Below are 27,354 nucleotides of genomic sequence, written 5' to 3'. Positions count from 1 at the left end.
GCACCTTCTACTGTTCTTAGCGAGTTTCCATCTTCAGGAAGGCACTTATGTGAGGCTGCTGAGATGTCAACTACAAACTTCGAAGCGGCATGTCTGTGCGACCAGCCAGCACCTAGAGAGCCTTTGAAGGCAGTAGTAAGTCCGAGCCCCCTTCCGCCCCGGTGCCGGCCTCATACGTAGATAGGTTCGGCCGGGGTCGAACTTTGTCCGGAGGGGGATCAGGCATCCATGATGTCCGGTACGTCTGTCCGTGAAAAACCTCAGGCCATCCACGGGTTGACCCCCTGATTTGTCCGTGAAAAATCAGGGATGGCGCTCTCAAAAGTCCAAAATCTGTCCGAAATCGGCTCAGGGATCCTCCCCAATTGTCGGGGGTCCTCCTCCAGTCCAAAGTCATGGCCGGTATCATACTGACAGGGACTTTTCCGACGTTCTATAAAATTCCCGTGACGGTCGAGCTGGTCGACGCCGTTGGCCCTGGGGACCTACCCTGCAGAGGAAACTGTCATTTTTACACACACACCCCGTGTTCCACGACTCAACCGCCGGTACAGCGAGGGGATGAAACCTTTGGATAACAGGGCGCTGATACTTTCGTGCTATGAGGCTTTCAAGGCCTTCGTTAACTAGTACATATAAATGATCCTAGTGAGGTGCTTAGGAAAGGGTAGGCGAAGCGCTCAACTGTATTGGTAGTCCGTTGTATTTCATACCGCAGAGCTCTAACCCCTATTCATGATATTCAAGAATATTGTCCTCTACTGCTGAAAGGACATTGATGACTATTATAATTGGCAATCTCTCACTACATCAGCAAAACAGACCTATTTCCCCACTAACGGACGTAGAGTGCACCACCAATCCAGTGCAGGCGACGTCGACCGTCGGCAGTCGATCAGGCTAACAGTGTACAAAAAGTCCCCAGAGCCGGAGACGCGGTCACGGTGGACGTAGGGAGAGAGGAGCGTTGAGGCTTGCAGGACGTCCCTTGGGAATAAGTATATGACGGCTGGGATTCGAAGTTGAACCAAGCGAGCTACTGCCACCGGATCACGCAGCCTACCGGAGGCCTCGGTCTACCGTTTACTTGATACGCGCTTCTCAAATTTCTAGCAAGCCTCTGCAGCGCGGCGACGATCGACCCTCAACCCGCGAAGTAAAAACACTAGCACAGCGACATCAAGATAATAACATTATAACGACACTAGTACAACAACAGACACGCTCGTCAAAGGCCTCTCCATAGCGTCCGTGAACCCCGCTGCCCTAGCCCTGGCTTTCAGTAAGTTTGCAGTAATCCGCGTTGCCGACAGGGTTCAGCGCCCATCTGCCGACGCGTCGTCAGCATCTCGCAGGAGGAGAGGGAGCCACCACGGTCGGACACTCACGTAGGGAACGGCGTCTGATTACCTCCGGCACCACCAAGCGCGAACTAACACACCGACGTCAATAACCGCCCACACCTCCAGAGCCCCCACACGCCACTCACCGAAAAGATGAACACGAAGATCTGCGCGCCCCCATCCACAGCGGCGCCGAACAGGTACTGCGCACCCCCGCCAAATCAGTACAGCAAACATCCCCTGCATCAACCGACCACACGCACGTTGTACTTCCTGAACCACCCCGCGCGGTACTTGCGGATGTAGAAGTGCGACGTGAGCCCGATCGTCATCCACGTGTTGATGTACCCGTTCGTCCCGCCCGCAAGGTCGCCGATGTTCGCTGCGGACAGGGCGTCAGCCGTGAACGGGGCACGCCAGGTGTGGGGGACGTACCGGCGAGCGTGGCGGTGTTCACGAGGCGGAGCCACGACCAGCGGAATTTCCTGTATATGAGCCAGGGGATGATGGGCAGCGCGAGGCCGATGACGATACCGAGGGGCACGATGAAGTACGGGCCGTGAGGGCCGTCTATGCGCACCATCAGCTATCACCTTTACGCGGGGGGTGGAAACGAACGCACAGATCTCCTTGCCGAGGGCGCCCCAGAGGATCGCTGGGCAATACAGTCAGAAGAAACAAAGCACGTGCAGGAAATTCGAAACACACCATTCGCGTTGTACGACTGGATCTGCTGGCCGCTCCAGACACGCGTGCCCTCATTGCTCAGCTGCACTCAGTAACGTCAGAAAACCACGAGCGCACCCCGACCATACCGGTGCACCCACCAGAATACTGCGCTCGTTGTTGATGACGTCCCGCATGATAACATCTGCACCGCATCTCGCGTCAAACCCCACTCGCTATCCCAACGGTGCACTCACAGTTCAGCATCGCACCGACGACGGTCCCGACGATCTGCACGGCGAACGTCACCCGCGGGGGCACTGCAGCGCACACATCAGCCGCCACCGCAACGCACGGACCGGCCAACCACGCACGCTTCGTATACTGCCCGAGCTTCAAGTCGGACAACATCGACTGCGCCTGGCCGAGCGCGCCGCTGGAGTAGAGCTCAAAGTACTATCGCCCAAAACTCAGCGTGTGCCACAGAAACGCAGCAGAGGGCTCCGCACCATGTTCGCCTGGGACGAGCCGGGGATGACCGCTGAGCCGAGGATCTGGAACAGGTTCGAGATGACGGGGCCCCACCTGTGCGTCAGGGTGCGTTAACGGTAGGACGAAGATGCAGCGGTGAGCGGACGTACGCGGCGACGGCGTACATGGCGCCGTAGAACGGCAGAGTGATGATGGCGATGAGGAGCGCGACGATGAGGGCCCACCACGGGAGCCTAAGCGCAGAGTCAGCGAACGCCCCTCGCGTAGCAGCGGCGCGGCGACTTACTGGGAGTCCTCGGTGTAGATGCAGACCACTGAAACACGGTCAGTATCAGTATCACATCCCCTCCACCAACAAACACGTCAGAACGCACTCGCAGTGACGAACGCTGCACACCAGGCGCATATATGAGCATACAACGAAGCACGAAGAGGCGAGCGGGAACGTACCTCCGAGCGTGAGCGCAGCATACCACCAGAGGGGCACTAATCACATCAGGGCAGTGAGCTCGCGAACGCTCAGCGCACGAAAGCACGCCACTTGCCCTCCTTGTACACTTGCATCCTCCTGTAGTGCAGATCATCGATGGGCTGGCCGGTAAAGCTAGGTCACCCCATCAGTGTCCGAGCCGTAAGTATGCGCGGAAGTCGTGCTCACTAGTCCTTGAACGCTTTCCAGATCTGTTACAGAGCACCATCAACACCCGCTCCAGACGGCTCAGAACAGCGAGGCACGCACCGTCGGTCCGTACCACAGCCCAATATGCATAAACGTCGCGCCGATAGACAGGTTTATCCCGAGGTTGTAGATCTGCACGCGCGGGAAGATACGTCACCCAGGACGGCCGCCACGCATAAAACCTGCACGCACGACGGTGGACCCGCTCTGCCACGGCTGGCCGACGATCGCGTACGCCGTCTTGTTCAGGCTGTAGTCTCTGCATCGGCGAAACCGCGGGGTCAATCCCTGCGGCGACGAATATCGGAATGCGGGAGAAAAACGCACGCATTGAGGATGAGGTTCTGGTCGTAGATCGTGCCGTTCTCAACTGTGGGTGAACGTATTAGCTATCTGCGCGAGGCGGGGCGCGGACGCCGGAACTCACAGAACCTGGCAGACACGCGAAGAGTCTTCGGATCAGCTTGCTAAGCGCGTGGAGACCGGTGGGACTTACAGATTCTATAAACGGAACGCATGTCAGTCAACGGACCCCACATTCAGAGGAAGCCGCATACCTGAGAAATGAAGGGGAAGTTTTTGGAGTGCCTAAATTAGCGGATAAGCAAAACAATCGGACAGCTCGGATGAAATGCATACCAAACATTACGAGCAAAGACGAGGGGCAGGATGAGGTAGTTCAGCGCCCATCCAAAGTACACTATCGACCACGCGCATCAGCTCGATCGGTAGGAAGCAAGCACACGACGCACTGGAGATTTGCGTGGACAGCGGCTGGTAGAACGGCTGGGAAGTGATGTCTGCGCACGACAGCATCTGTCATCAGCAACAATCCCGGCGAGGATCTGCAGTGCACGCACTGGCCCAATCGAGTCCGAAGCCAAGCAGGCCCATGCCCTCGTTAGCCTCGGCGCCGCCAAAGATGTACGACACCCAGTCCGAGTGGCGGTCGGCGAGGCAGACGATGTTGAACGAGCCGAGGAGGGGAGCGATGTACTGCAAAACGATCATCAATTCACTTCCACCGCTGATTGCGGCGATGCACTCACTTCGGGGAACCACTGTGAGCGGATGGAATAGGGTCAATCGCGATACAGAAAAAACTTATTCTTTGGAAACAAACCTCATAGACGAAACTACGCCAATATCAGTCAACGTTCCGGAATGGCGGGACGAACGCGAATAACTTACACACAAGCGACAACGATCCAGAAGAAGCGCAACCGCTTGCCCTGGAGGAGGTCGCCCTTTTGCCTGTGGAGGACATCGAAAAGGTTGACGTAGATGAGGTTCTGCGGGTACAGCATCGCGGTCGGGTAGACAAGGAAGGAGCCTGCGCATACATAGCGAATCAGTGACGACAGCAGCTTCAGGCATTAACGCGACTCACGGAACATGCCTGCGAAGCCGTAGCCGATCAGCTGCGAGGCGAGGAGGGTGAAGATGGCATTGCCAGGCTGGAGGAACACAGCGTTAACCAGTAGCGTTGAGGACGCAAAGGAGAAATCGCGCTCGCGTTAATTATGATGTTGTAAAAAAGATCGTCGGAGGCGAACACGAAGCACGCCGTGGCGGCGGTTCTACAGACGGGGAGCCGTCAGCTCCCAACATATATGCGCACAGCGGAGCGCATACGCAGCGGTGTTGGCCATAATTTGGGCGGCTACATGTTCCTTGAGGTCTGTTCAAATGTATTCAAATTCCTTTCGAAATTTGGGGATACCGGAAGAAACATACTGAAGGGCCCGGGGTTCATCCAGTTCCAGAACCAGTTGCCGGTGTGTAGGCGGCTTCCTGGGCGAGGAATGATGAACTCCAGGAAGCGTCCGATCATAAAGGCGAGGAGCTGCAAGAAAAGTGCAGAAACGCTGATAACCTGCGGCCGGAATTGCTGCACGAGAAGGGGATCAGCCGTACGATCGAGTGAACGGGCAGCAGGGCGGGACTGACGAAGAGCATGCCAAGGACGGCGCCGAAGACGGCGAGGCCGACGCCAGTGAACCACATACGGAAGGTGAAGACGGGCATTGAGGGGTCGTCATCGAGGGAGACGAGGGCGGTGGCGAAGTCCTCTGCGGTCTCGAGGACGCGCTCCCTGCCGTTGGCGTCGTAGAGCCTGTCCTCGGCGGCCTCGTCGGACTCGGAGCCGACGCTGGTGGTGCTCTTCTGGAGTTTCGCGTCGCTCTTCTCGTCGGAGGAGACGGAGGAGGCGTGGTGGAGCTTCTCGTCGAGGTCGTGGTTGATGTGGGGGAGCTGGCTGACGATGTCGGCGGCGTCGTGCGGGTCGGTGACCATGACTTCGGGGTCGAGGCGGGCCATGGCTAGCAGCTGGCGTGAGGCGGCTCAAGACGACGATGCGAGCGGGGAAAAGCTGGACAGGGAAGCGAGGTGCACGCTAGCCTCGGTATTAATAAGAGTTGGTGAGGGGAAATGGATCTGGTATAAGGTGCCTGGAGAAGTGGATCATGAGTGGAGGAGATTCGGCGCATGTGGGACGTGGGATCCATAGCACCCGGAATCCAATATCGCCTTGACAGAACCCCCGCTGGCGTCATGCCCGAGGAGACTCGCGCGGCGTCGAATCCCGCATGCAGCATGTGTCGTCCTCGTTCTCAACATCTACGCTGATAACGTGTCTCAGCTTCGAAACACTCTCCACTCGCACAACCGCACTCACCGCTTCGCCTGTTGCCATGGATGGGTGTCGCCTTCTAGCTCATGCATACGGGCACACAGGCGGAGAGAACCTGAGCTCCATTCCGCCCGCCGGCGCGATAAGATGGGAGATCCAAACGAGATTTGTTGTTCCATAACCTGCCGCCGCCACCTGAGTGGCATCAATTTCGTCTGATCTTGATCTCGCCCATGTGCCCCAGAACCGGCGGTGGGCAATTATATACCTTGTGGCATGCAATTGCTCACCTACAGCAGCTCGAATGCCATAGTTGCGGCTGCGTCTGACACGCTGTCGACGTCCGTCAGTCTACCAACATCTCACCCCATTGCCCAGAAGAATGTCGCGACTCCGAGCGTCGACGCCTCCATGCGGTACACCCTGGCAGAAGGCGAATTCGACTCCGAGGCCCTTCCAGGTTCGCCACCGTTGCTAGTACTGTACCGCATCCGGAAACGACACATCGATCGAACCGTCCGGCGATAGCGACACTCGCTCGCAGCGGACGCATTCAATATTCAATATTCAATATTCAATATTCAGCTCCCGCGTCGGTCGACGCGTCGGTCGACGCGTCCGACACAGCATGCGATACCGTGAGTCGAGGCGAACTGGACGAACTCGCCATAACTCGGTGGAGCGATTTGAGGCTGTGGGCCAATCAGAGTCCAGGGCTCCTGGGTCAAGTCAGTGCGCGTTGGCCAACTGGACGGACGAGGCGGGTCGAGTCGCCGCTCGAAGTCGAACCCAACTCGGCAGCGACACTCCCTACATGTACATCATGCATCAACGTTTGAACTCCTACGAATACGAATTCGCGGTGATTGCAAGAATAGCAGCACCCAAATGAGCAGCAGCAGCACCCAGAATAGAAGCAGCCTCCTTATCTGAACCGAGTAGCCACCCCGACGTCCCCGTTCATTTTGCATTTCCAAATTCCAAGGCCGCTGTATTCCGTTTACAACTGCAGACTGGCACCAGATGACTTAGGAAGTACTTACTCCGGTGTCTTCGTCCAAGACAGGCTCGAGAACGAGCAGCCAGAGCTCACCCGGCGAACAAACTGACGCGAGTGAGACCCATCGACCGCATCACCTCGAGCATATGGGCACCGCACAGATGGACCCCGCCAGCTCCACGCCGCCGACGCAGACATGCGGAGATACACTCACCTCGCCTCCTCGAAACCAGTTTCACCAGATCCCGGTCGCTGGACGCGAGCTTCGCAGAGACTAGAGCGCACTCGATATCCGGGTCAACAAGCATCACACGAGCAAAAAGCACCACACGAGCGAAGGCATCATACGAGCGCAATCATCGCATTGATGACGCAAATATGCGTGTCCGCCACATGAGGGGATCACCACTGGGCAGAAGCCGCGGAGCCTACACAGCAACGGCAGCCACTGCCGCACCCGACGCAGGCGCAGTCGCACCCTCGCCGCGATCCACCCGCTCCCCCAGCCCATCCAGAAGCTTCTTCAGCTGCTCCGCCTCCGCAATCAGCTCCGCAAGCCCCTCCTCCGCCGGGGGCGCCCGCTCCCGCAAACTCTTCGCGTCGACCGCCGCGCGCACGACCTCCGCCCAGCTCGTGCCCGCCTCCCGCAGCGCCTCCGCGAGCTCGTCCTTGATCCGCCGGCACGCGCCCACGCCATCGTACCCAAAGCTCGTGTACAGCTGCACCGCCGCCGCGCCCGCCCGCGCATACTCTAGCGCGTCCGCGCCCGACGCGACGCCCCCGCACCCGATGATCGGCACCGCTGCCGGCAGGTGGGCGCGCAGCGTCCGCAGCGTCGCGAGCGTGTACGCCTTCAGCGGCGGCCCGGACAGCCCACCCGCCTCCGTCCTGTTCGCTGTGGGGTACGTCAGACCGGCACTCAGCTGAGCGGGGGGGAAGGGGAACGCACGGTCCGTCAGGCTCGCCGGCCGCTGGACTGTGGTGTTGCTGACGATGACGCCGTCGACGTCGCCATTGCTTACCGCCGCGGCGATGTCGATGATCTCCGCCTCGTCGAGGTCCGGCGCGATCTTGAGCACCAGCTTCGGCTTGCGCACGACCTTCTCGGAGGCGACCAGTTCGTCCCGGGCCTGCGAAACGCCCGCCAACAGCTCTTCTAGGAGAGCGCGAGTCTGCAGTCCCCTGGCGGCAGGTAAATCGTCCGCGGGAGCAGCGTTCAGCAACGAGACCACTCACCTCAGCCCCGGCGTATTTGGGCTGGAGACATTTACGACGAGCACGTCCGCGTACGGACCGAACGCGTGCACGCCCGATACGAAATCTTCGATCGACTCCGGGGCCGACGCCTTATTTTTTCCGAGATTCACCGCGAGGAGGGCATCGGGGCGGAACGACGCCGGTGAGGGGTCGCTTTCGTCCCGGAATAGGGGGATGCGCGCCCGCAGGCGCGCGAGCACGGACGCGTGCCCTTCTGAGGGGAAGCCGTAGCGGTTGATCAGCGCGCCGTCCTCGAGCAGACGGAACACGCGCGGTTTGGCGTTACCGGGCTGCGATATAAATGTGTTAATGAATAAACCGTAATACGCAGAATTATCTCATCCCCAGGTATAGCGATCTATCAGGAAATCTCGCAACCTCCACGAAGAAGACGACAATGACGGTATCAAATGGTAGACGTTACGCACACGAGGGAATCGACGTTTAAACGAGGTTCAGAACGCCTCTCCCCCCGCCAGAAACCAACCCTGCAAACTACGAGGGTTGCGAAACGAGAACGCACCTGAGGTTTCGGGGTGACGCTGCCCACCTCCACCCAGCTGAACCCGAGATCAAACAGTCCTGTGTCAACCCTTCCGCTTCGTCCGCAATCAGCATGAACAGCAGCGGAGCCTCTCACCGTCAATCGCCTCCCCGTTCTTGTCGAACCCCGCCGCAACGCCGACCGGGTTCGAGACCGGGAGCCCCCACAGCTGCGCCGCGTCCGCCGTCAGCAACCCCCGATTCGCCGCGCGATACAGCAGAGCGGGCCACTCGCCTCCGTCTTCAGCACGCCGTCGTCCGGCTGGGTGTCGCGCGGGCCCAGCCCGCTCCGCAGGACCTGCACCGCGAGCTTGTGCGCCGTCTCCGCGTCGAGCGCGTGCCGCAGGACGGGCGTGAGGAGGTAGCGGTGGAGCGCGGAGCGCGAGTCGAAGTAGTACACCGCGAAGAGGCCGGCGGAGACCGTGAAGAGGGTCGCGTAGAGCGCTGTGCGCCAGGGCGCGCTCGCTGCGACCGAGGAAGACGGAGACGCGTAGCGGCGCGCTTCGAGGCGCGATAACCGCTGCAGCGCGAATGATCTGCTCGAGAGAAGGCGGAGCGTCGCCATCTGGACGAGATGCACCGTTCGGTCGATAGGTGGCATAACGAGTACCTCGTCGGTGTCGGTGCCAGTGAAGTGTGACGTTACGTGACGCGTTACAACGGCATGGTGGCGTCACGGTAGCAGCTCACTTGCTCAAACGCCAGTGGGGGCGCTGGGATTGAATTGTCGTTGTGAGTGATTTGCACTGACATGGTGAAAATCACCCCTTACCCGAATATCACTCGGATTCGGGGTGGCCGGTGAATGTCAACTGAATCGTGAGTGATCTTACTTCAAGTTGTTTCACGGTCTGGCGTCCACAGTACATGCTCGTGCGGGCATATGAAATACAACCAACGGACTATATGGTTCAGTACAGTTAAGCACTTCGCCTACTCTTCCCTGAGCACCGGACCAGGATCATCCACGTACTAGTTAACAAATGCCTTGAAAGCCTCATAACACGAAAGTATGACCGCCCTGCTATCCAAAGGTTTCATCCCCTCACTATACCGGCGGTTGAGTCGTGGAACACGGGGTGTGTGCGTAAATACGACGGTTTGCGCGGCAGGGTAGGTCCCGAGGGCTACGGCGTCGACCAGCTCGACCGTCACGGGAATCTTATAAAACGTCGGAAAAGTCCCTGTCAGTATGATACCGGCCATGACTTTGGACTGGAGGGGAGGCTGCGGCTTCCGAATCATATTCATCGTCCGGAACGCCGCTACTGCTCCGGCAATGACCTGAGGTTCCGCGTCGACTTGTTCGAGATGGCGCTTGTTCTCTTGGACGAGAAGAAGAATCTCGTCCTCGTCCATAATGCACACGTCCGTTTGCGTGTGCTTCCACGCTCCGCAGATGAATAGTAGGATATCATAGCGCGTCCGAATCACCCGCGGACGAGGGGCGTATCCTAACATCTCCAACAAGTGACGGGCAAAGTCGATCACCGCAGACTCCTGGCCCGGCTTTGGGTTCATCGCGAGCTCCATATAGCGAGCCAGGGTGAAATTTCTGTCATCGGCCATGTCATCGGCCGACGCGGTTGTAAGGACTTCTTGTGGAACGGAGGATAGCGGCAGAGCTGGTACGCCAAGAAAAGCGGTGGCATCCTGCTCGACCACTTGAATGTGATATGCTTGTAATTCATTCTGCGTCCAATCGATGCCTGACTTGGCAGATCGAGTGATATTGGCCATGAGGAAGAAAACAGACTGTCGAGGTTATGAACGAGCGGTGAAGGAGGCGATGGTGCAGGATGTTCGAAGAAGGATTAGATCTGTTTCAAATGTCATGCATATGCATAATAAACAAGATACGAAAGAAGCACTTGTAACTACTACACACTGGCACTCACATGCTGGAGTAACAGCCCTCGTTGGCTCATCTCCTGCAATGGGCTGACAATTTAGTGTGGAGACGGAGAAGGGAAATGATGACCTGTGGTCAGCAGTACGTCAGCGTTTTCCGGGATATTTTCGTTCTGTTCGAACACTAGCTTTCTGTTCATGGAAGCAGTGCCTTTGATATACATGTGGTCTCTAATATGTTCTCAAGATAGGTTCTCCTTGTTCTTCGTGACGCCAGAGTCTCAGATGGAGTGTGTCTGATACTGCAGCCCGACTCGGAGTTTCGTGGCGCCATCATGCATCTAAGATTCCCATAATTTTGCTGCCCGATGTATTGGCAATAGACGGGCACTTTGGAGTAGCTCAGCTATTCGGTCCAACTCAACAGACTTAATGTATTTCTACGTCGATCTGTGTGATCCAGCAGATCGTTGCTGATCGCACATTGAGAACATCCCCCCAGCCCTCATCTCCCAGGCTCCAGATTCACCATGCTGCTGCGGTCGCCAAGATGTCCGGGAGGGCGGACTGTTGGTGTTTGTCATGTTCCATGGAGGCTGAGGAAGCCGCGCCAGGGCGCATCAGGAACGTGGAGGATAGTTGGGAAGAGTACAGGAGAGGAAATGGACTTACCATTTAAGTATACACACGTTCGTTGTCGCGTTCACGTTCGAAACAGACCCGCCCTTGTTACTTTACCGGTTACCGACCCAGTAGCTACTATATAACCGTAGGACGAGTACGCCGCCCCTCAGTGTCCGCTGCTAGACGACGGAGCACTGAGGGTGAGTCTCTTTACTTACTGCATACCCGAGTAGTACGCTGATGCCTTTGTAGTCACTCGTTTATTTATCTCTGCTTAGGTATGCACAATACACACAGTGTCCGCTGCTAGACGACGGAGCACTGAGGTCACTCGTTTATTTATCTCTGCTTAGCTCCGCTGTCGCTCGTGACCTCGTAACAGGTTATGAGCCCCGACACAATGTCGCCTGCCTCGGAATCCCTGCAATCTCACCTCAATGTCATCCCAAAGTTGGCAGCCGACGGCTCCAACTGGATCACCTACAAGGAGCGCATGTTCACCGTCATGGGCTCCCGAGGACTGTTGCGACATCTTCAAGGGACTGCTCGCCGGCCACCGGATCCACCCCCGCTCCCGATGCCATCCATCAGGAAAACCCCACTTTTCCTTAAGAAGACACTTAAATAACTTATATAAACTTATGGTCCTTATTTAAGGACATAAGGACAAAAAGGGCCTAAGGCATATTCCCTGAGTGTCTGAAATTCGACTTATTGAGACTTATTTAAACACTTATGGCCTTAAATAAGGGTTGCCAGACCCAAAAGTCTAAATAAGTCCCTAAGGAAAAGTTGGGTTTTCCTGATGTCACCTGCGCAGGCCGCGACGACCGCTTCCACAACGCCAGCCGCTACGGCATCGACAGCCGCGACGTCACGCACTGCCACGACAACAGCCCCTGTGACTACCACAGCACCCGCCGGTCAGACCCAACCTTCGATGACACCAGAGGAGTATCTGAAGATCGTTGAGGCCGCCGAGCAAAAGCTGGATGAGTATACGCAGAAGGAGTTTGCCGCGCGGCAGCAGATCTATGGTACGATTAACGACCGGCTCCTCTTGCGCGTCAAGAAGCTTGTGACTGTGGCAGAAGTCTGGATTGCGGTACAGAACGAGTACGAGAGCAAGTCCGAGATGTACTCGGGCGCTCTGCGGACTTGTCTGCAGAACACGAAGTGCGAGGAAGGTGCCGATGCACGGGCCCACCTCGACACTCTCGCGAAAATGCGCGAGGAACTGGCGTCCATGGGAGCACCAATTTCTGATGCCGACTTCACTGCACACGTTTTTGCATCACTTCCCGAGTCCTACAGTGCCCTCTTGCAGGCACTCTCTACCGCCGCACGCATTGCGAAGACTACGATCTCCGCAGATGACATTATCACCAGCATTGTCGAGGAGTATGACCGGCGGAAGGCACACCTGAAGCCTGAGTCTGCACTCTCAGCAAAGGCAGACACGTGCTCGCGCTCGCATTCCAAGAGTCGTGGACACAGTGCGAAGTCCAAGGACGCGGAGTGCTACAACTGCGGCCGAAAGGGACACTTCTCGCGTGACTGCTGGCGTGAAGGCGGAGGGAAGGAAGGCCAAGGCCCAAAGGACCAGGCTTCTAAGAAGGGCGGCAGCAGCAGCTCGAATTCGAAGGGCAGGTCATCAGCAAACACGGCCGTGAGTGATGACAATCAGACTCACGCATTCACGGCTACATTCGACAGTGCCGCACTTGTCCACCATCCCGCAACATTGCCCGATGTCGAGATCGAAGTCTATGACAGCGGTGCGACACGCCATATGACTCCCTATCGCGACTCTTTTGTTTCTTTTGAGCCGATGCCTGTGAAGCCAATCACCGCTGCGGATGGCCGTAACTTCAGTGCAATTGGCAGGGGCACAGTTCAACTGCAAATCCCGAATGGTGAGCAGATGACGACAGTGCTTCTCGAGGACGTACTATATGCACCCGAGATTGCATTTGCGCTCATATCCATTGCGCGTGCCGACGCTGCCGGATACTCTGCCATGTTCGAGAAGGGGGAGTGCCGCATATACTCCCGCAGGCAGTCTCGGATCATAGGGCGTGTCCCATCATTGAATGGGCTGTACAAGGTCGAGCACTCACGTCGTGCAGCACCTGTGAATGAGTCTGCATCAGTTGCTGTCGAGCCGGAGGTTGAGCGCGCCCTTATTTCATTGTCCGTGATGGACTTCCACCGTCGGATGGGACACATCTCGCCAATCATCGCTGAGCGTCTTGTGCGCGAAGGACGAGTTGAGGGTGTGCGACTCACAGACAAGGCAAACAAGGAGAAGATGTGCAACTCCTGCATCCAGGCAAAAATCACCCGCGCGACTGTCCCTAAAGAGCGTGAGAGTGACCGCACGAAGGAGCTGGGCGATCGAGTCCACTCCGATGTCTGGGGGCCGGCTCAGACCGAAACACTTGGTGGGAAAAAGTACTTCACCTCGTTCACAGATGATGCCACTCGCTGGACGGACCTCTACTTGCTTCGTGCAAAGTCCGGCACATTCTCGGCCTACAAGTCCTATGAGGCAAAGCTGAAGAACCAAGATGGGAAGACCATTAAGGCTCTGCAGTCTGATCGAGGGGGCGAGTATCTCAGCAGGGAGTTCACCGACCATCTCACCACACATGGCACAGTCTCGCGCCTCACGGTTCATGACACGCCGCAGCACAATGGCCTTGCTGAACGCATAAACAGGACCCTCCCGGAGCATGCTCGTGCAATGCTCATCGCTGCCGAACTGCCCAAGAACCTGTGGGGCGAAGCCATGATGCATGCGACGTGGCTAAAGAACCGCACATCAACTCGTGCCTTGGATGGCAAGACACCCTTTGAGGTGCGATATGGACATCTACCGGACTTAGGCGACCTTCACGAGTTTGGCGCGAAGGTCTGGGTCCGCATCGAGAATGCTGGCAAGCTTGACTCGAAAGCACGCGAAGGACATTTTGTCGGGTACAGCACTGAGAGCAAGGGCTATCGAGTGTACTGGCCTGACAAGCGTGCTGTGTCCGTGGAGCGGAATGTGAGATTTATTGATGAAACGGTCATTGCCGACGAGGCTCAGCCCGAGGGGGCGATAGAGGCTGTCGTTCCGAGCTCGCCGTCAACACTGCATCAGCCGCAGCAGAAGCCGAAGTCACACACTGAGCCGCCAGCACCATCTTCTGTGAATCCACCTTTGATGCCGACATCTGATGCTCCTGCGCAAGAACACAAGGATGAAAATCATGCACCTGAAGCTCCCGCAGAGCGAAGCCACCGCCCCCGCAAGGCATCCGCCTACGTGAAGCGGCTAAATGATGGCTCGGGCATCGCGGATGGACGCAAGAGCAGGCCGAAGTACCCCCAGGGCCTCCAGCCAGGTGACCTGATGGGTGCAGCTGCGGTAGAAGCTGAGGAGAGCGAGAGTGAACAAGAGGGTGATGAGCCGATCTTCGCAATGCCAGCCGCATTTGCAGTACGCAAAGGTCAAGAGCCACGATCGCTCGAAGAGGCCATGCAGAGTCCGGACTGGCCGCAATGGCAGAAGGCCATCGAGAAGGAGATGCGGAATCTTCGTGACCATCACACATATGATCTTGTTGAACCACCTGAGAATACTAATGTCGTCGGGTCGAAATTTGTCTTCAGGATCAAGCGAAATGCAAACGGCAAGATTGAGTCATACAAGGCCCGTCTTGTCGCGCAAGGCTTCTCGCAGATTCCCGGCATTGATTTCAATGACACTTTTGCACCTGTCGCCAAACTTGCGTCGATCCGAATTATCCTTGCACTCGCCGCACGCCATGACTGGGATGTGCACCAGATGGATGTCAAGGATGCATATCTCAATGCTGACCTCGAGGAGGAGATCTTCATGAAGCAGCCACCTGGGCAGGCCGAACGTGGGAAGGAGCACTGGGTGTGCCTCCTGCGACATGCGATCTATGGACTCAAGCAGTCTGGCCGCCAATGGTTCAAGAAGATGTGTGCTGCACTCGACGAGATGGGGCTCTCGCGCAGCCTCGTTGATCACTGCGTCTTCTACCTGGACGAAGACAACGACTCGGTTACCCTCATCATTGCACTCTCGGTTGACGACACTACGATCGCAGGCACGAACAACGCAGTACTCTGGTTCAAGACGGAAATCAGCAAGCGATTCGAGATGACCGATCTCGGCGAGATGCACTGGATACTAGGCATCGAGGTACGCCGTGATCGAGCCGCTCGAACCCTCTCACTCTCGCAGCGCGCATACATCGATGGACTTATGGCACGGTTCAATCTCGAAGATGCCAAGCCGCTGTCCACTCCCCTTGAACCTGGGGCAATCCTCAGCATCCGACAGTGCCCCTCGACACCGCGCGAGTTCGAGGACATGCGGAACGTACCGTACCGTGAGGCGATTGGCTCACTCATGTACGCGGCACTCGGGACGCGGCCAGACATCGCATTCGCGGTGACAGCGCTCTCACAGTTCATGCAGAATCCGGGACGCGCACACTGGGAGACCGCAAAGCGTGTCTTGCGCTACCTGAAGAATACACGCGAAAAATGGCTGACTTACGGCTTGACACGCGATGGAGTGGAAGGATTCTCCGATGCGGATTGGGGTTCGTCAGAGCACAGGCATTCAATCTGTGGGTACGTCTTCCTCATCGACGGCGGCGCAGTCTCGTGGTCCGCGAAGAAGCAGCCGGTTGTCGCGCTCTCAAGCACAGAGGCTGAGTACATCGCACTCACGCACGCCATGAAGGAAGCAATCTGGGTACGCTATCTTCTCGCCGATATTCTCGACCCGGATGTCAGTAAATTCGCACTACGACTACACACGGACAACCGCTCGGCTATTGCACTCGCGAAAGACAATGCGTACCATGCCCGCACGAAACATATCGACATCCGCTACCACTTCATACGCGAGGCCGTTGACTCTGCCGCCATCTCCCTGCTCTACCGTCGCACCGAGGACATGCCCGCCGACATCTTCACGAAGAGCTTGCCGCGCGTGAAAGTCGAATATCTTACGTCACTCATGGGCCTCCATGGCACTTGAGGGGGCGTGTTGGTGTTTGTCATGTTCCATGGAGGCTGAGGAAGCCGCACCAGGGCGCATCAGGAACGTGGAGGATAGTTGGGAAGAGTACAGGAGAGGAAATGGACTTACCATTTAAGTATACACACGTTCGTTGTCGCGTTCACGTTCGAAACAGACCCGCCCTTGTTACTTTACCGGTTACCGACCCAGTAGCTACTATATAACCGTAGGACGAGTACGCCGCCCCTCAGTGTCCGCTGCTAGACGACGGAGCACTGAGGGTGAGTCTCTTTACTTACTGCATACCCGAGTAGTACGCTGATGCCTTTGTAGTCACTCGTTTATTTATCTCTGCTTAGGTATGCACAATACACACAGTGTCCACTGCTAGACGACGGAGCACTGAGGTCACTCGTTTATTTATCTCTGCTTAGCTCCGCTGTCGCTCGTGACCTCGTAACACGGACCTCCCTCGCTCATATGATCCCAGGCCCTGGGAGGATGGTCCAACTTTATCTGGCGCTCTATTCTATTGAACGAGTGGACTACTCCGAGTCGGTGGTGTTCCCCTGCATAATCTGAAACTTGGCTGCGCATACGTGTAAGGCGACACAGGCTGTTCTTAAGGCGACACAGGCTGTTCTTAAGGCGACACAGGCTGTTCTCTACAAGTTCTTTTTTCACTCGATAGGTGGTCCCATCGTGTCTAGCACTCCTGCGCGTGCGGTTTTTTTTTGCTCCGTGCTTAACAAGCCAACGTACTGCGAAAGGCGGGGAAGTGTCCCCATTTGAACAGGTGAAGAGACCAATTCTTGTGCCGGTAAGTAGTCTTCTCTCGAAGGGTAAGATCTCTGTCCGCCTTGGGTGCATTCGCCGCCTTTCTTCGTCAGGTCAATTCAGGTGATACACGAGCACTAGGCGACGGCTTTCATACCTTTGTCACACGGTAAACTAGCGGTCCAGTTTCTCAACCTTAGACTCTCACTTTCTCGTCAGTATCTCTTGAGTCGTGATATGGGTCATCACAAAAAGCGCCGCCAGATTTTATCTATTTTGAGTAACCCAAGAATTTTATTGATTGTAATAGGATTGTAGCCGAAATGCGAGACCATTACGATCGTGTCACAACGTGAGAAATAATGTCACACCAACTAATCGATGTGCCACATTTTTGCACCTTCCAACGGTATTGCGCTCCCATTCCATTCGCCTTTGGGTCGTGACACAAGGCTTTGCCTCCTGAGTGTCGTGAACTTCCGGCTACTTCCGGCAACTGTACAGCTGCAAACTCCACAACATGAGTGGCGGGTCCGGCTCCATCGCTCGTTGCTCCTTCCTTCAACATTCAACTCTCGCCATAACTGATCCGTGGTCACTACTATAACCTTTTCTTTTCACAGGGTTTTTATTGCAGGTTTCGACATTTCAACTGTCATGTATTTCTCCCGCTCAGACGTCACCATCAAGATCACACCGCACCCTGCTCGCGTACTGGCCCCGGATATCATGCAAGACCTGTGGCAATCATCGGCTGGCCTCCTGTGTCATCTTCTTTCTCTGGTTGCCTGACTACAATGTAGTCTCTACTCTTTATGCTGGTGTGGCTTCAGGCTCCTTGGATCCACAAGCATCTTGTATTCTCGTGCAGTGACTCGTGCCCAGGGGTTGGACTCAAACATTGTGCTGGAGAACTGTACATGTTACCACAGTGCTAGAAGCAAGAACCGAACTGTGAGGATCAAGGACAGGTGCGGTGCATTGTGCTCGAAGCTGGTCGTCAACGTTCGATATACCGGCTCCGGTCCCGTAGTGTTGTGCTCAGGTGGATCCCGATCCCCGACAGAAGACTTACACAGAGAAGAATGTGTATGTATCCATCCAACTCCCCGCAAGTACTGCTGGCAAGCCTGCATCGCCTACATGTTCTGCTGTGACTCAAAGCTCGTCGCACCTCCCCGTACCCGAGACCACGTTTCTCAGAGTCACTGGGTACCAACACATGAACGCGAAGAAGCCATGTTATGTGTTCTGCGTCACGCGAATGATCAACATTCTGCACGCTGGCTACGGTTTCCCAGTGCCTTTCCTGGTGGATCCTGACAGAGACTTATGCGAAGGATACCGGCTCCGTCATATGGTACTCGTTGCCAATGTCATGAACCCCGTGCTGCCTACAGCTTTCCCCCGCCTGTGGTAACCTATCGCTCCGCAACATGCTCTAAAGTGTCACAAGTTATGCAGCACGCCTCCAGTTCACGACGCCCGACAGATCTGAACCCGAGGATGCCGTTCATCTATTATGAGGTCTCCGATGTGACCCTAGCAGTTCCGGCCCCTCAGCGCTCACCATCGCCCTCAGCACCCATGGCCGCTTTTTGTTTCTTTGTATGTACGGCAGGCAGATGCCCACACATGTACATTATACCCGCAATATATATCTTTTATGCACACTATTATGCATTGTATGCGATGAGGAAATTGCAACGAGCAACCTGAATGCTGGCAGCCGGCGCAGTAAAAGTATTCTAAGCAGTAATACACCTGTGCCTGTTGCAACCGATACACTATGTGATTTTATCTGCATTTTATCCGAGTTCTAACATTTCATTGTTAAGACAGATTGCCCTTTTATCCATTCCGGTCATTCTGATGATTTTATCTATTCTAATGACATTCTATTACGATATAATGGCATTACAAGTTCCGCGCCTTTTTTGTGATGGTTGTCTAGCCCTTGGAAATTTCTCGACTTGGGTGACAAGATAGGTATTAGTATTTATTTAGGATTTATGTGCATGGTGAGATGGCCGAGCGGTCTAAGGCGCCAGACTAAGGATCTGGTCCGAAAGGGCGTGGGTTCGAATCCCACTCTCATCATGTCGTCGGAATGTTTCGAGTTTTTTTGAATATGAAGAGTGCGGCGAGAAATTTTCTACTTTTTTCAGTGGCCCGGCTCCGTATCTGCTTCCGGCGTTGACGATCTCAAACGCGTCTTCTAACAGTCATGATGGAGGTAAGAATCCCGTCAATATACGTATGCAGAGGACTGGCTATGCGGCTGATCATGATGTGGTTATGGCCAGTAGAAGGAACTGTCGCAGTCCACGGTAAGTACACGGTTGACTTTACACTTCGAAGTACAGCTTGCATGGCAGCGCACGCTGCAACAAATAAGCTTGCATCTTCTACCGGAGACATGCCAAAATATAGCGCCTTCGCCCGGATAGTTTACAGCCTCAGGCGAGCCATTGACTCCATGCGCACTAATATTACCCGGATGCTGACAGCCGCTGTCCATCGATTTCCCTCGATATCGCAACTTGTCCCAACGGTCTAGGAAAGATGCTTCCAAAGCCAGTTTTGTAGAGCGTACATTCACAACTATTGTTTATCGAGCGTCGTTGGCCTCGTCGCTCGTCGGACTTCCAGTATTAATGAGTGCTTGCATACTCGAGCGTCGTGTAAGGCACGATAACCGTTGCTAACAAACGAGACAGAATACTTTGTGTACAGGAATAGTGTACACATGCATCGAAAGCAGGTTGATCTAGAGATCTGCAGCATATATCCTAGGGGAAGCCTATGTCGCAGAGAATTACTTCAAGACAGCAGAGATATGGCGGCAACGATCCAACAATGCGAGAAAAAGAAGAATCAGTGAAAGCGACGTTATCGTTTCATTCATAAACACCCGACATTACCACCACCTCTCAACCACCAGGGACAAATGGCGAAAGACCCGCCGCTTGCACCTTGCTTGGGTCCTCTGCATTCAGCAATCCAATTAACTGGATCAGCTCCGCCCGGACCTCGTCACCGACTTGATCTGGGCCAGACGGATCGAGCACGTAGGCGAATAATTGCAGCAGCCGGTCCATGTACGGGTGCAGCACAGCCGGATTGGTCCTGAAGAGCAGGAAGATTGCTCCAAAAACGGGGCGATTCTCCAAAAAGTCGTTCTTGAGAGGAAGTGCGTCAAAGAAGACAGGCAACACCTGGTCCAACGGAACAGCAGCAACATTCTTCTTGATCATACGAGCAACTGCGCCAACAGCATTGTCACGGGCATTGAGTCTCACTGAAGATGCACCGGGTGCAAGGACGAAGAGCGGCCGGAGAGCGGCGAGGAGGTGCAAATACTGTGGGGACAGGTCCATCTCGGAGTGTTCCACAAGGAGACCGGCCGCAAATGCAGCATTGCATTGCACCTCTGCTTCATCGTCCGCCAAAGCACGGTAAAACAGCTCCAACAACGGCTCAGTCATAGGAGTAACAGAGTTCTTCATCCCCGCGATGATCTCAGAGAGACAACCGATAGCACATGAGCGGTCACTGAGGGAGCGAGTCTTTTTCTGTCGTTGAATGCATAATACACTTAGTAATTGAACTGGTTCGTAAGAAGGGCACTCACGTAGTACTTCGAAATCGCAGGGAAAAATCTGTTGAATCCCGGCACAAAGTCGGGTCCGAACGCATTTGCCAAGGCGGAAACGAGGTCACCAGCTGATGAGATGAGAAGAGAATCAAATTCTGCCTGGTCTTCCGGCGCTTCTTCATTCTCATCTTGATCCGGGTCCTGCTGACAAACAGCTTTCTGTTCAAGGATCTGGATCGCTATACCCGCGACCTGCTCCATCTCTTCAAACGACATTAGCGAAACTATTCCATCGATACGAGAGCTTGTCCCTCACTGTTTTCTAAGAATGCGGGCCCTAGTTTGTTGATAGTCTCCGCAAGGCCAATGCACAAGCCCGAGACGACTTTTCTGGAGGGACATTAGAACCTCTCAATCCCCCATACGAATGCAGTTACGCACTTGTTGTCTTCCGATTCAAACAACTCCAGGAGCGAAGGAAAAATATGGTCGACAAGCTTCTTCACATTCGGCTGCAGAGGGTGCTATGAAGCAGGTCATGCGAGAGATCAGCTGCGCACAGATCCTGAAGAGACGACCACTCACAAACGCCCTACCAGGTACCCACTCCTGCGGCTCGCTGAGTTCGTAGAACGTCTGAACGAATTCCAGCAGCGAGTCGACAGCTGACTTCCTGATGCCATCGTAATAGTGCGGGAGTAAGCTAAGCAGCAGCTGTGTTGACTCTTCGACGTATCGTAGGAAATATCGGCGTGTTGAGACGAAGAGCGTCCCGATGGTGTCGGCGGCAATCTCCTTCTCGATGCAGATCTGGCTGTTCACATCGAGCATCCTGTCAATATCGACAGCATCGTCGAGGTCGACTTCCACAGCGCCCATATCGTCCATGACAGTGATGGCGTTAGCCGGCGACGAGCCCGACGCAAAGCTGACCGTAGCTTCGGCATTAGAGACTACGGTATGCAGCATTCAGTTGGCATCCACTTCAGTAAGAAGACGACGCACTCGAGGGGCCAGGCTCTCCATGCTCGGCTTGGTTGCAGCTGGCAATAAGCGAAGGAAGGACATCAGGGAGATACACCGCAAACTCCTCCTGGAACACTCTTGCCATCACAGAGAAGAACAAGAAGCTACACTCCCTGAGGCGTGCGCTGCCCATCCTAATACCCTCAAAGGCCTGCTTCATCATATCGGCGAAGTACGGCCGGAACACATCTTTTCCAACAGCCTCAGCGAACGTGCCTATAGCATCCATGGTAATTCCACGCAGTTCCTGTTCCTCGCCCTCGCCAGTGAGAACAAGGAAGTGCTTGAAGCGCTCCATCGACGGTTGGAAGTACGGCAGGAACTTCTCTTTCGACGCATGCGCAGCACTGCCCATCGCGCCGATGACGACCGACTTGACGGGGATGGGCGCGGACTCGAGGAGGCCCCCCAGTTGCTCCATGATGAGCTGCAGGTACTGTTCAATGACATTCTCAGAGATTTCCAGCAGCGCATCAAGGGCAGTGCACGCAGCGCGCTGGGTGACAGGGTCATTCACGAGTCGCATCATCGTCTGTGCAATGCGTCAGAACTCAAGACCGCTATGTGCGACAAGCTGGACATACAGGCACAAGCACGGCGTGCCTGGAGACAACGTCTTCCTCCAACCACTCGCACATGCAGCTGACGGCGATGCAGCTTGCCTTGCGGACCGTAGCATCAGGATCTTGGAGCCCAGCCTCGATAATGGGCCAAATGTGGACCATTAGTGGTGTCATGAATTCACTGCAACCTTCAACGGCTACTCCCAGTGCGAGCATAGCACCCCGGCGCAAGGAGGGATCCGGTGAAGAGAAGTACTGTTGGATGAGAGCACGAAGAGCGGGAAATACCTGAGATGGAGGCAGGCTTGTCGCGAGGCAGTCGATAATGCGGAGAGCAGACTGAGAAAGAAGGAACAGCGTTCGTGAGATGATGTGTGAACTTGGCGAGCAAGAGACATACGCGTGAGGGTGCATCGTCGTCGATGTCCTCCGGCTCCTCTTCCGTCGTGATTGGCATGAGGCCTTCCAAGATCGCAGCAGCAAGGTTGTTAGACTGGATTTTTGTCTTTTTACTGGAAAATTGCTGAAGTGAGTACTCCATCGTTGCATGTGCGACGCTCGTACGTACTACTGCACGGTCCAAGTTAGTGCGTTCAGGGAGAGCACTCTCATCTCGGGATCGTAATTTCGGTTACTTCCGCAGGTCAAAAGGAACTGCACGAGCTGAGGGGTGTGCTGGCCCACAAGCGGGATCTCCTACACAAACAATGAGTATACATCTCATTTGCAGTCGTGCCTGACGCACCAAAATGAGAAGCGTCTCCAGGACATCAAACAATTGGCGGGCACCGGTCTCGTTATTACTCTCAACGCACTGGCCAATGACATTAATCATACCCGGCAGCAGGACTTGGAACGATTTCTTGAGAACGCAATGAGCTCCTGCACATAGAGAAAATATTATCGACGCACAATATCGCTTTTGTCATCTGTGTCGATGTACTGGGCAATGACACCCAGTGCCCTGACAGTAGTAATCCTGACATCCGCGCTCTCTGGATCGTTAAGTAGTACTTCGAACAGTTTGAAGAAGCTCTGGAGGTGCGACTCGAAGCCTTCAACGATGTTTTCGAGAACAGTGTACAGGATGTATACCCCGACTTCACGGTGGACGACCTGCGGGGACTGGCATGTTTGTTGCAGGAACGGAAGGAGCTGCGGCCACTGGCCGAGGGGAATTTCGATCGAGGCGATAGCAGCGACGACCCGCGCAGTCGAATGGCGCACGAGGTTACTGATGAAGAATGAAGTAAGTAGACACATTTATCTGATAGTGCATGCACACGTACCTTGGCTCAGCGAGAATAAGCTCAGGCAGCTTACCCTTGATCTCTTCCCGGTCTTCTTGCGAGACCTGAATCCACAACTCTCCGCTGTTCTGCAGCACGCGTTTGCGCAACTCTACAGCAGCAAGTTGTCGCACCTAGAAACAAGTCACTCCACGAACGTGAGATCAATCCAACTCGAGCGTACTGCTTGTTCTGGCGAGCTCGCGATAATGCTGGCAAGGGCGGGTATACAAGCGGCATTTTTATAGTATTCTCTGTTCAGCTGAGCTGTAGCCTGTTCATGAAAATCTTTAAAATACCGCACGGAGATAAAAACCGACAGCTGTTTGCTTACAGCCTTCAGTTGAATGGTATCATTAGAGGTCGATTGCACAAGGAGATGATGCAGGTTTTGCACGAAATTGGGCTGCGGGGGACGATCAGGATGATCTCTCACCTCAAAAGAGGAGCTAGAAAACCTACATCCATGCCTACAGAACCGCGAGGCAGGGGGAAAACTTTAGGAGAGAACAAGGTGGGTGGAGGTCCAACTGAACTCTTTCTGCGCGAAATTTTGGCATACTAGATCACGTGGTTGTTTGAATCGGTGCCGGCGCTTGACTCGGACTTCGTAACTCTGTCTCCACTGGCACTTCGTATCCTGCTCCCTGTGGTTCAAGTTGCGCGGTACGACCTGGTACGACGTGCATAGCTAGATTGCTGCCGGCTGTAGGCTGTAAGCTGCTTTATTTTACTGCGTTGTCGTATTTTCCGCTCTATCTGTGGGTGGTGGTAATCATCGTTCGGCGATTCTACGGTCTTCCGGAGGTTCCACGTTCCAACTTGCCATGTACTTACACCCATCTTGACAAATTGATGGGGCAACACAAGGGCTGCCTTATGTGTTCGTGTGAGTATTTTGGTTGGCCGTTCTGACTAGCCATCTTGGAGGAAACGGGGAACGCAACGTGTGCTCGCTTCCATCCGTCGAGTCAGGATTTTGTTCACCGTCGTCTCACGGCCCTCAATATTCAATGGTTGTTGCTGTTGTTGCTGTCCAGCTCTGTCTTTGGCACCGATCTATAGACGTGTTGTAGTACTCTCCAGCAGAAACCCGGCTTGTCCGTGCTTGGGGACACCTGGTCTAGCTAACTTCTTATCCCTGCATGCGAAGGGTGCATCGATCACGGGCCGCCCAAAGTGGACACAGCTACGCCTGTGCTGAAGAATAGATCAGGCTGTCACCATAAACTTCAAGCGAAGCGTCGGAAGAAATTAATTCAAGGCACGGGCAACCTCGCATACTTCAAAGCGCCCGAAGATTCGCTATGGCTTTGGCGTTCTTAGGTCAGATAACGCCTCAGTGACACCCCCAAGGGGGTTGCACTTCAATTTGACTCTGATGTAGTCTCAGCCGGTCACGGATTGCGGAGCAGTGGCCAGCTTCTGGTGCATTCGTGCGTGTTCTGTGCATTAGGTGAGATGGAGCCACAGTCATGTGGAACTCTACAGAGGTTGATCTGGTTGGCGAAGAGTTAATGTGGATGTACTTATCAACTGGAACAATTAAATCCGTACTGCAGACCTGTCCGGCTATCTCTTAAAGGCCCTGTCACGACTTGTTTTGTTTGCGCTGGAGGTTTTACTTCACCGTAAGTCCGCTCAGGCTTGATCACATATAAAGCGGGCGTAGTCTGTCCTGTGCATCGTGGACTCTCTTCCCTGCAGAAAGCCAGCCGCTCAAGCCTCTTACGTGGTACTCTCAATGGAGTCTCGTGGGAGAGGCTCCAGGTTTGTGTACACTTCTCTCTCTCCCTGTGTGCAATGTGGTACTCGCGCTGACTCTTACTTGTCATCGCAGCAGACGCGAGTGTATGACGTGCCACTTTGTGGCCTCTAGCACCGGTTTGCTGGAGGACCACATGCGTCTATTTCAGTACGTTGCTCACCTGTTCTCCTCTCCACCGATATGCTCACATCGCCTCACCTCACCAGTGGGTCACCGGCACTGTTATGCCACTTTGATCCCGGTCTTGTCGACGCGAACCCTAGCGAGCCCTGGCTGTGCAACTTCACCGCCGGAACACGGAAACAACTAGGGCTCCACCTGCAACAAGTGCACGGCATGCATGACTCCGTGGCGGTGCACAACCTGGTGTCAATTGCACCGACAGCCGAGACTGGGCCACCAACTCGGCATGTGTCTCTTGAAGACCTCACAGCTGCGTACACTCTACCTCTGGAAGATGAAGCGCCTGATGCATCGTGGATGCCTCGAAGTCATGTGAAGATGAGTGAGAATTCTGCTAGCAAGACCCATCCATCTAGTCACGATGCGACATTCAAGGAGCCTCCTCGACCAGTCAGTAAGTCGTTCAAGGGCAGACGAGCGAAGAAGATGCACAAGGAGCCACCTAAACCGTACCTGGACCTTTCTTTCCTAACGTCCTACCTGGAGCCCCCGCCTAGGGTACCACTACTCGATGAAATGTACTTGCGTGAGGGGCCGCTGCTCGAGGAGCCCTTGCAGTTGAGTCTAGTGCGGCCAGATGCAGAGCAGCTCCAATACTCGCACGGAAAGCACAACAGCGATGCAACATTCCCTCCAGCTGCAGACGAGGTGCCGACAAAGCCCCACAAGAGGCTTCACAACCAGCTGGAAAAAGAGGAGAATCGTCAGGTCTACCCGTCAATCACAGGTAAGGCGCCTAGAAATGTTCGAACAGGGGGAAGTCCGTCGGATGCATGACCAGCGAAGAGGATGCGGCTGGAGCTGCCGCCCGCGATCACGAATACTCACGCTGGCGCTGATACGCAAGTGCGTCCGCCGTATACATACCGCTGGCCTCCACAGCTTGCACCAGGTGTCGCGCAGCAACAGCCTTCGCCCATCCTCACGAGCCCGATACGACACCCAGTGCCTTCCGCACAGCCAGCAGGAGCGGAGGCGGGCAGGGTGCTGATCCCATCCGTGATCAGCCTCATCGTGCCTCTCACCTCTGCGGAGGCCCCGCCTCAGATGATCTCGCTGCGCCGTCCGCCGGTGGATACCACGACCCCACCAACTACAAGCCCAATACAGCGAGAGCCCTCACTGAATGACGACGTAAACGGTCGGGTGCGCGAAGATGGACTCTTGCCTTTGCATGCTCATATTTCGATGGAGGAACCGTCGCGGGTTTTCGACGAGCGAGTCGGCGCGCTTCGGGAGGTGAATTCATGGGAGGCAACCGTTCATTCCTACTCCTCCGGTGCACCTGACTGATGCGGTTGAGTAGTTTTCGAGTTTTTCAAGTCTTCCCGTGCCGCCTTGATATGTCTTGAAGCTCAGAGTTGTCACAGCCGCCGGTTGGTTGCGTGTAGTCGTTCTTTGTGGTATGTTTCCCATGTGTTACGATAGTTTGCAGAGTGTGCCTCGCGTATGATATTGGTTTTCGCTTTGCGTTGTTATCGTGAATACAGCAGAAAGTTTGGATCCACCGGAAGAGCCGTATCAGGTACGTGTATTTGGTACACGTACCAGTCGAACGCAACAACGAGGAACGTCATGTGGGCGCGAGTGGCGTGGTACACGCCGGTATGGTGGCACCACCTCAATCGCGACACCGACCGCGCCGCTATTACTTGCTCCGCTGTTCTCTTGAAAGTCCCTGAGCCCTATACGACTCATCTCTGGGTGGCTGCCAGGACTATCGTCATATGTCAATGAGACCTTATTCAAGTCAAGATGCACTTGTGGTTCTTGTCCAATTTCTGTGTCGCTAGAAGGTCATGCTGTCAACTGCTCTCTCCTTATCTGCTGGCGGTCGCCGTTTCAGTATCCTGTCACTTTGTCACTAGAAACTCGATACTTGCAGCACCTTATCTGTTAAGTTTTGTTAAGTTGCGTCTCCGTTTGGACATTCGTCACTGCTATCAATGACCGACGGATAGTAAGTACAGGACTGGAGCATCGTCCAGGGACTATGTACAATGAATCGTAGCTCCG

At 55.0% G+C, this 27,354-nt stretch overlaps 8 protein-coding genes and 1 non-coding gene across 9 annotated transcripts; 5 read left to right on the top strand and 4 right to left on the bottom strand.

Annotated features, from left to right (window-relative positions):
- Nucleotides 1–1,266: 1,266 nt before the first annotated feature.
- Nucleotides 1,267–5,499, bottom strand: SCP_0900810 (hypothetical protein; the record flags this gene model as incomplete). Its single annotated transcript, XM_027761314.1, has 34 exons — nt 1,267–1,327; nt 1,389–1,432; nt 1,490–1,546; nt 1,607–1,725; nt 1,779–1,913; nt 1,966–1,998; nt 2,052–2,112; nt 2,171–2,214; nt 2,267–2,329; nt 2,384–2,465; nt 2,519–2,594; nt 2,651–2,734; nt 2,788–2,815; nt 2,876–2,890; nt 2,952–2,987; nt 3,047–3,105; nt 3,160–3,182; nt 3,241–3,312; nt 3,373–3,439; nt 3,508–3,550; nt 3,608–3,612; nt 3,677–3,681; nt 3,738–3,768; nt 3,820–3,880; nt 3,933–3,980; nt 4,041–4,176; nt 4,230–4,241; nt 4,304–4,316; nt 4,372–4,513; nt 4,571–4,637; nt 4,697–4,760; nt 4,816–4,861; nt 4,918–5,071; nt 5,131–5,499. 34 exons carry the CDS (start codon nt 5,497–5,499, stop codon nt 1,267–1,269), a joined length of 2,355 nt encoding a protein of 784 aa, XP_027617115.1.
- A 589-nt stretch (nt 5,500–6,088) lies between these two features.
- SCP_0900800 (hypothetical protein) lies at nt 6,089–6,340 on the top strand (the record flags this gene model as incomplete). Its single annotated transcript, XM_027761313.1, has 1 exon — nt 6,089–6,340. One exon carries the CDS (start codon nt 6,089–6,091, stop codon nt 6,338–6,340), a length of 252 nt encoding a protein of 83 aa, XP_027617114.1.
- A 900-nt stretch (nt 6,341–7,240) lies between these two features.
- Nucleotides 7,241–9,177, bottom strand: SCP_0900790 (Dihydroorotate dehydrogenase (quinone), mitochondrial; the record flags this gene model as incomplete). Its single annotated transcript, XM_027761312.1, has 6 exons — nt 7,241–7,707; nt 7,762–7,994; nt 8,049–8,359; nt 8,593–8,651; nt 8,710–8,782; nt 8,848–9,177. 6 exons carry the CDS (start codon nt 9,175–9,177, stop codon nt 7,241–7,243), a joined length of 1,473 nt encoding a protein of 490 aa, XP_027617113.1.
- Nucleotides 9,178–9,584: 407 nt separating this feature from the next.
- On the bottom strand, nt 9,585–10,352 carry SCP_0900780 (hypothetical protein; the record flags this gene model as incomplete). Its single annotated transcript, XM_027761311.1, has 1 exon — nt 9,585–10,352. The coding sequence occupies one exon, from the start codon at nt 10,350–10,352 to the stop codon at nt 9,585–9,587; it is 768 nt and encodes a 255-aa protein (XP_027617112.1).
- Nucleotides 10,353–11,487: 1,135 nt separating this feature from the next.
- SCP_0900770 (hypothetical protein) lies at nt 11,488–11,715 on the top strand (the record flags this gene model as incomplete). Its single annotated transcript, XM_027761310.1, has 1 exon — nt 11,488–11,715. One exon carries the CDS (start codon nt 11,488–11,490, stop codon nt 11,713–11,715), a length of 228 nt encoding a protein of 75 aa, XP_027617111.1.
- Nucleotides 11,716–11,892: 177 nt separating this feature from the next.
- On the top strand, nt 11,893–16,152 carry SCP_0900760 (hypothetical protein; the record flags this gene model as incomplete). The annotated part of the gene is made up of 1 exon (XM_027761309.1): nt 11,893–16,152. The coding sequence occupies one exon, from the start codon at nt 11,893–11,895 to the stop codon at nt 16,150–16,152; it is 4,260 nt and encodes a 1,419-aa protein (XP_027617110.1).
- Nucleotides 16,153–18,931: 2,779 nt separating this feature from the next.
- Nucleotides 18,932–19,011, top strand: SCP_t0900750. The gene has a single exon. It is a non-coding gene; the product is annotated as a tRNA-Leu (tRNA).
- Nucleotides 19,012–19,844: 833 nt separating this feature from the next.
- SCP_0900740 (Probable importin subunit beta-4) lies at nt 19,845–23,855 on the bottom strand (the record flags this gene model as incomplete). The annotated part of the gene is made up of 15 exons (XM_027761308.1): nt 19,845–20,486; nt 20,546–20,772; nt 20,826–20,899; nt 20,951–21,033; nt 21,095–21,462; nt 21,515–22,067; nt 22,120–22,437; nt 22,499–22,610; nt 22,667–22,794; nt 22,844–22,960; nt 23,011–23,332; nt 23,388–23,521; nt 23,572–23,661; nt 23,722–23,793; nt 23,850–23,855. 15 exons carry the CDS (start codon nt 23,853–23,855, stop codon nt 19,845–19,847), a joined length of 3,246 nt encoding a protein of 1,081 aa, XP_027617109.1.
- Nucleotides 23,856–25,131: 1,276 nt separating this feature from the next.
- Nucleotides 25,132–26,631, top strand: SCP_0900730 (hypothetical protein; the record flags this gene model as incomplete). Its single annotated transcript, XM_027761307.1, has 4 exons — nt 25,132–25,157; nt 25,228–25,302; nt 25,362–26,065; nt 26,120–26,631. The coding sequence occupies 4 exons, from the start codon at nt 25,132–25,134 to the stop codon at nt 26,629–26,631; spliced, it is 1,317 nt and encodes a 438-aa protein (XP_027617108.1).
- Between the last annotated feature and the right edge of the window lie 723 nt (nt 26,632–27,354).

The sequence above is a fragment of the Sparassis crispa genome (genome assembly GCF_003851025.1).
Source record: "Sparassis crispa DNA, contig_000008F, whole genome shotgun sequence".
In the NCBI taxonomy this organism is placed as follows: Eukaryota; Fungi; Basidiomycota; class Agaricomycetes; order Polyporales; family Sparassidaceae; genus Sparassis; species Sparassis crispa.
Note: the sequence above shows the minus strand (reverse complement) of the source record. Positions and strands in the feature narration are given on the sequence as shown.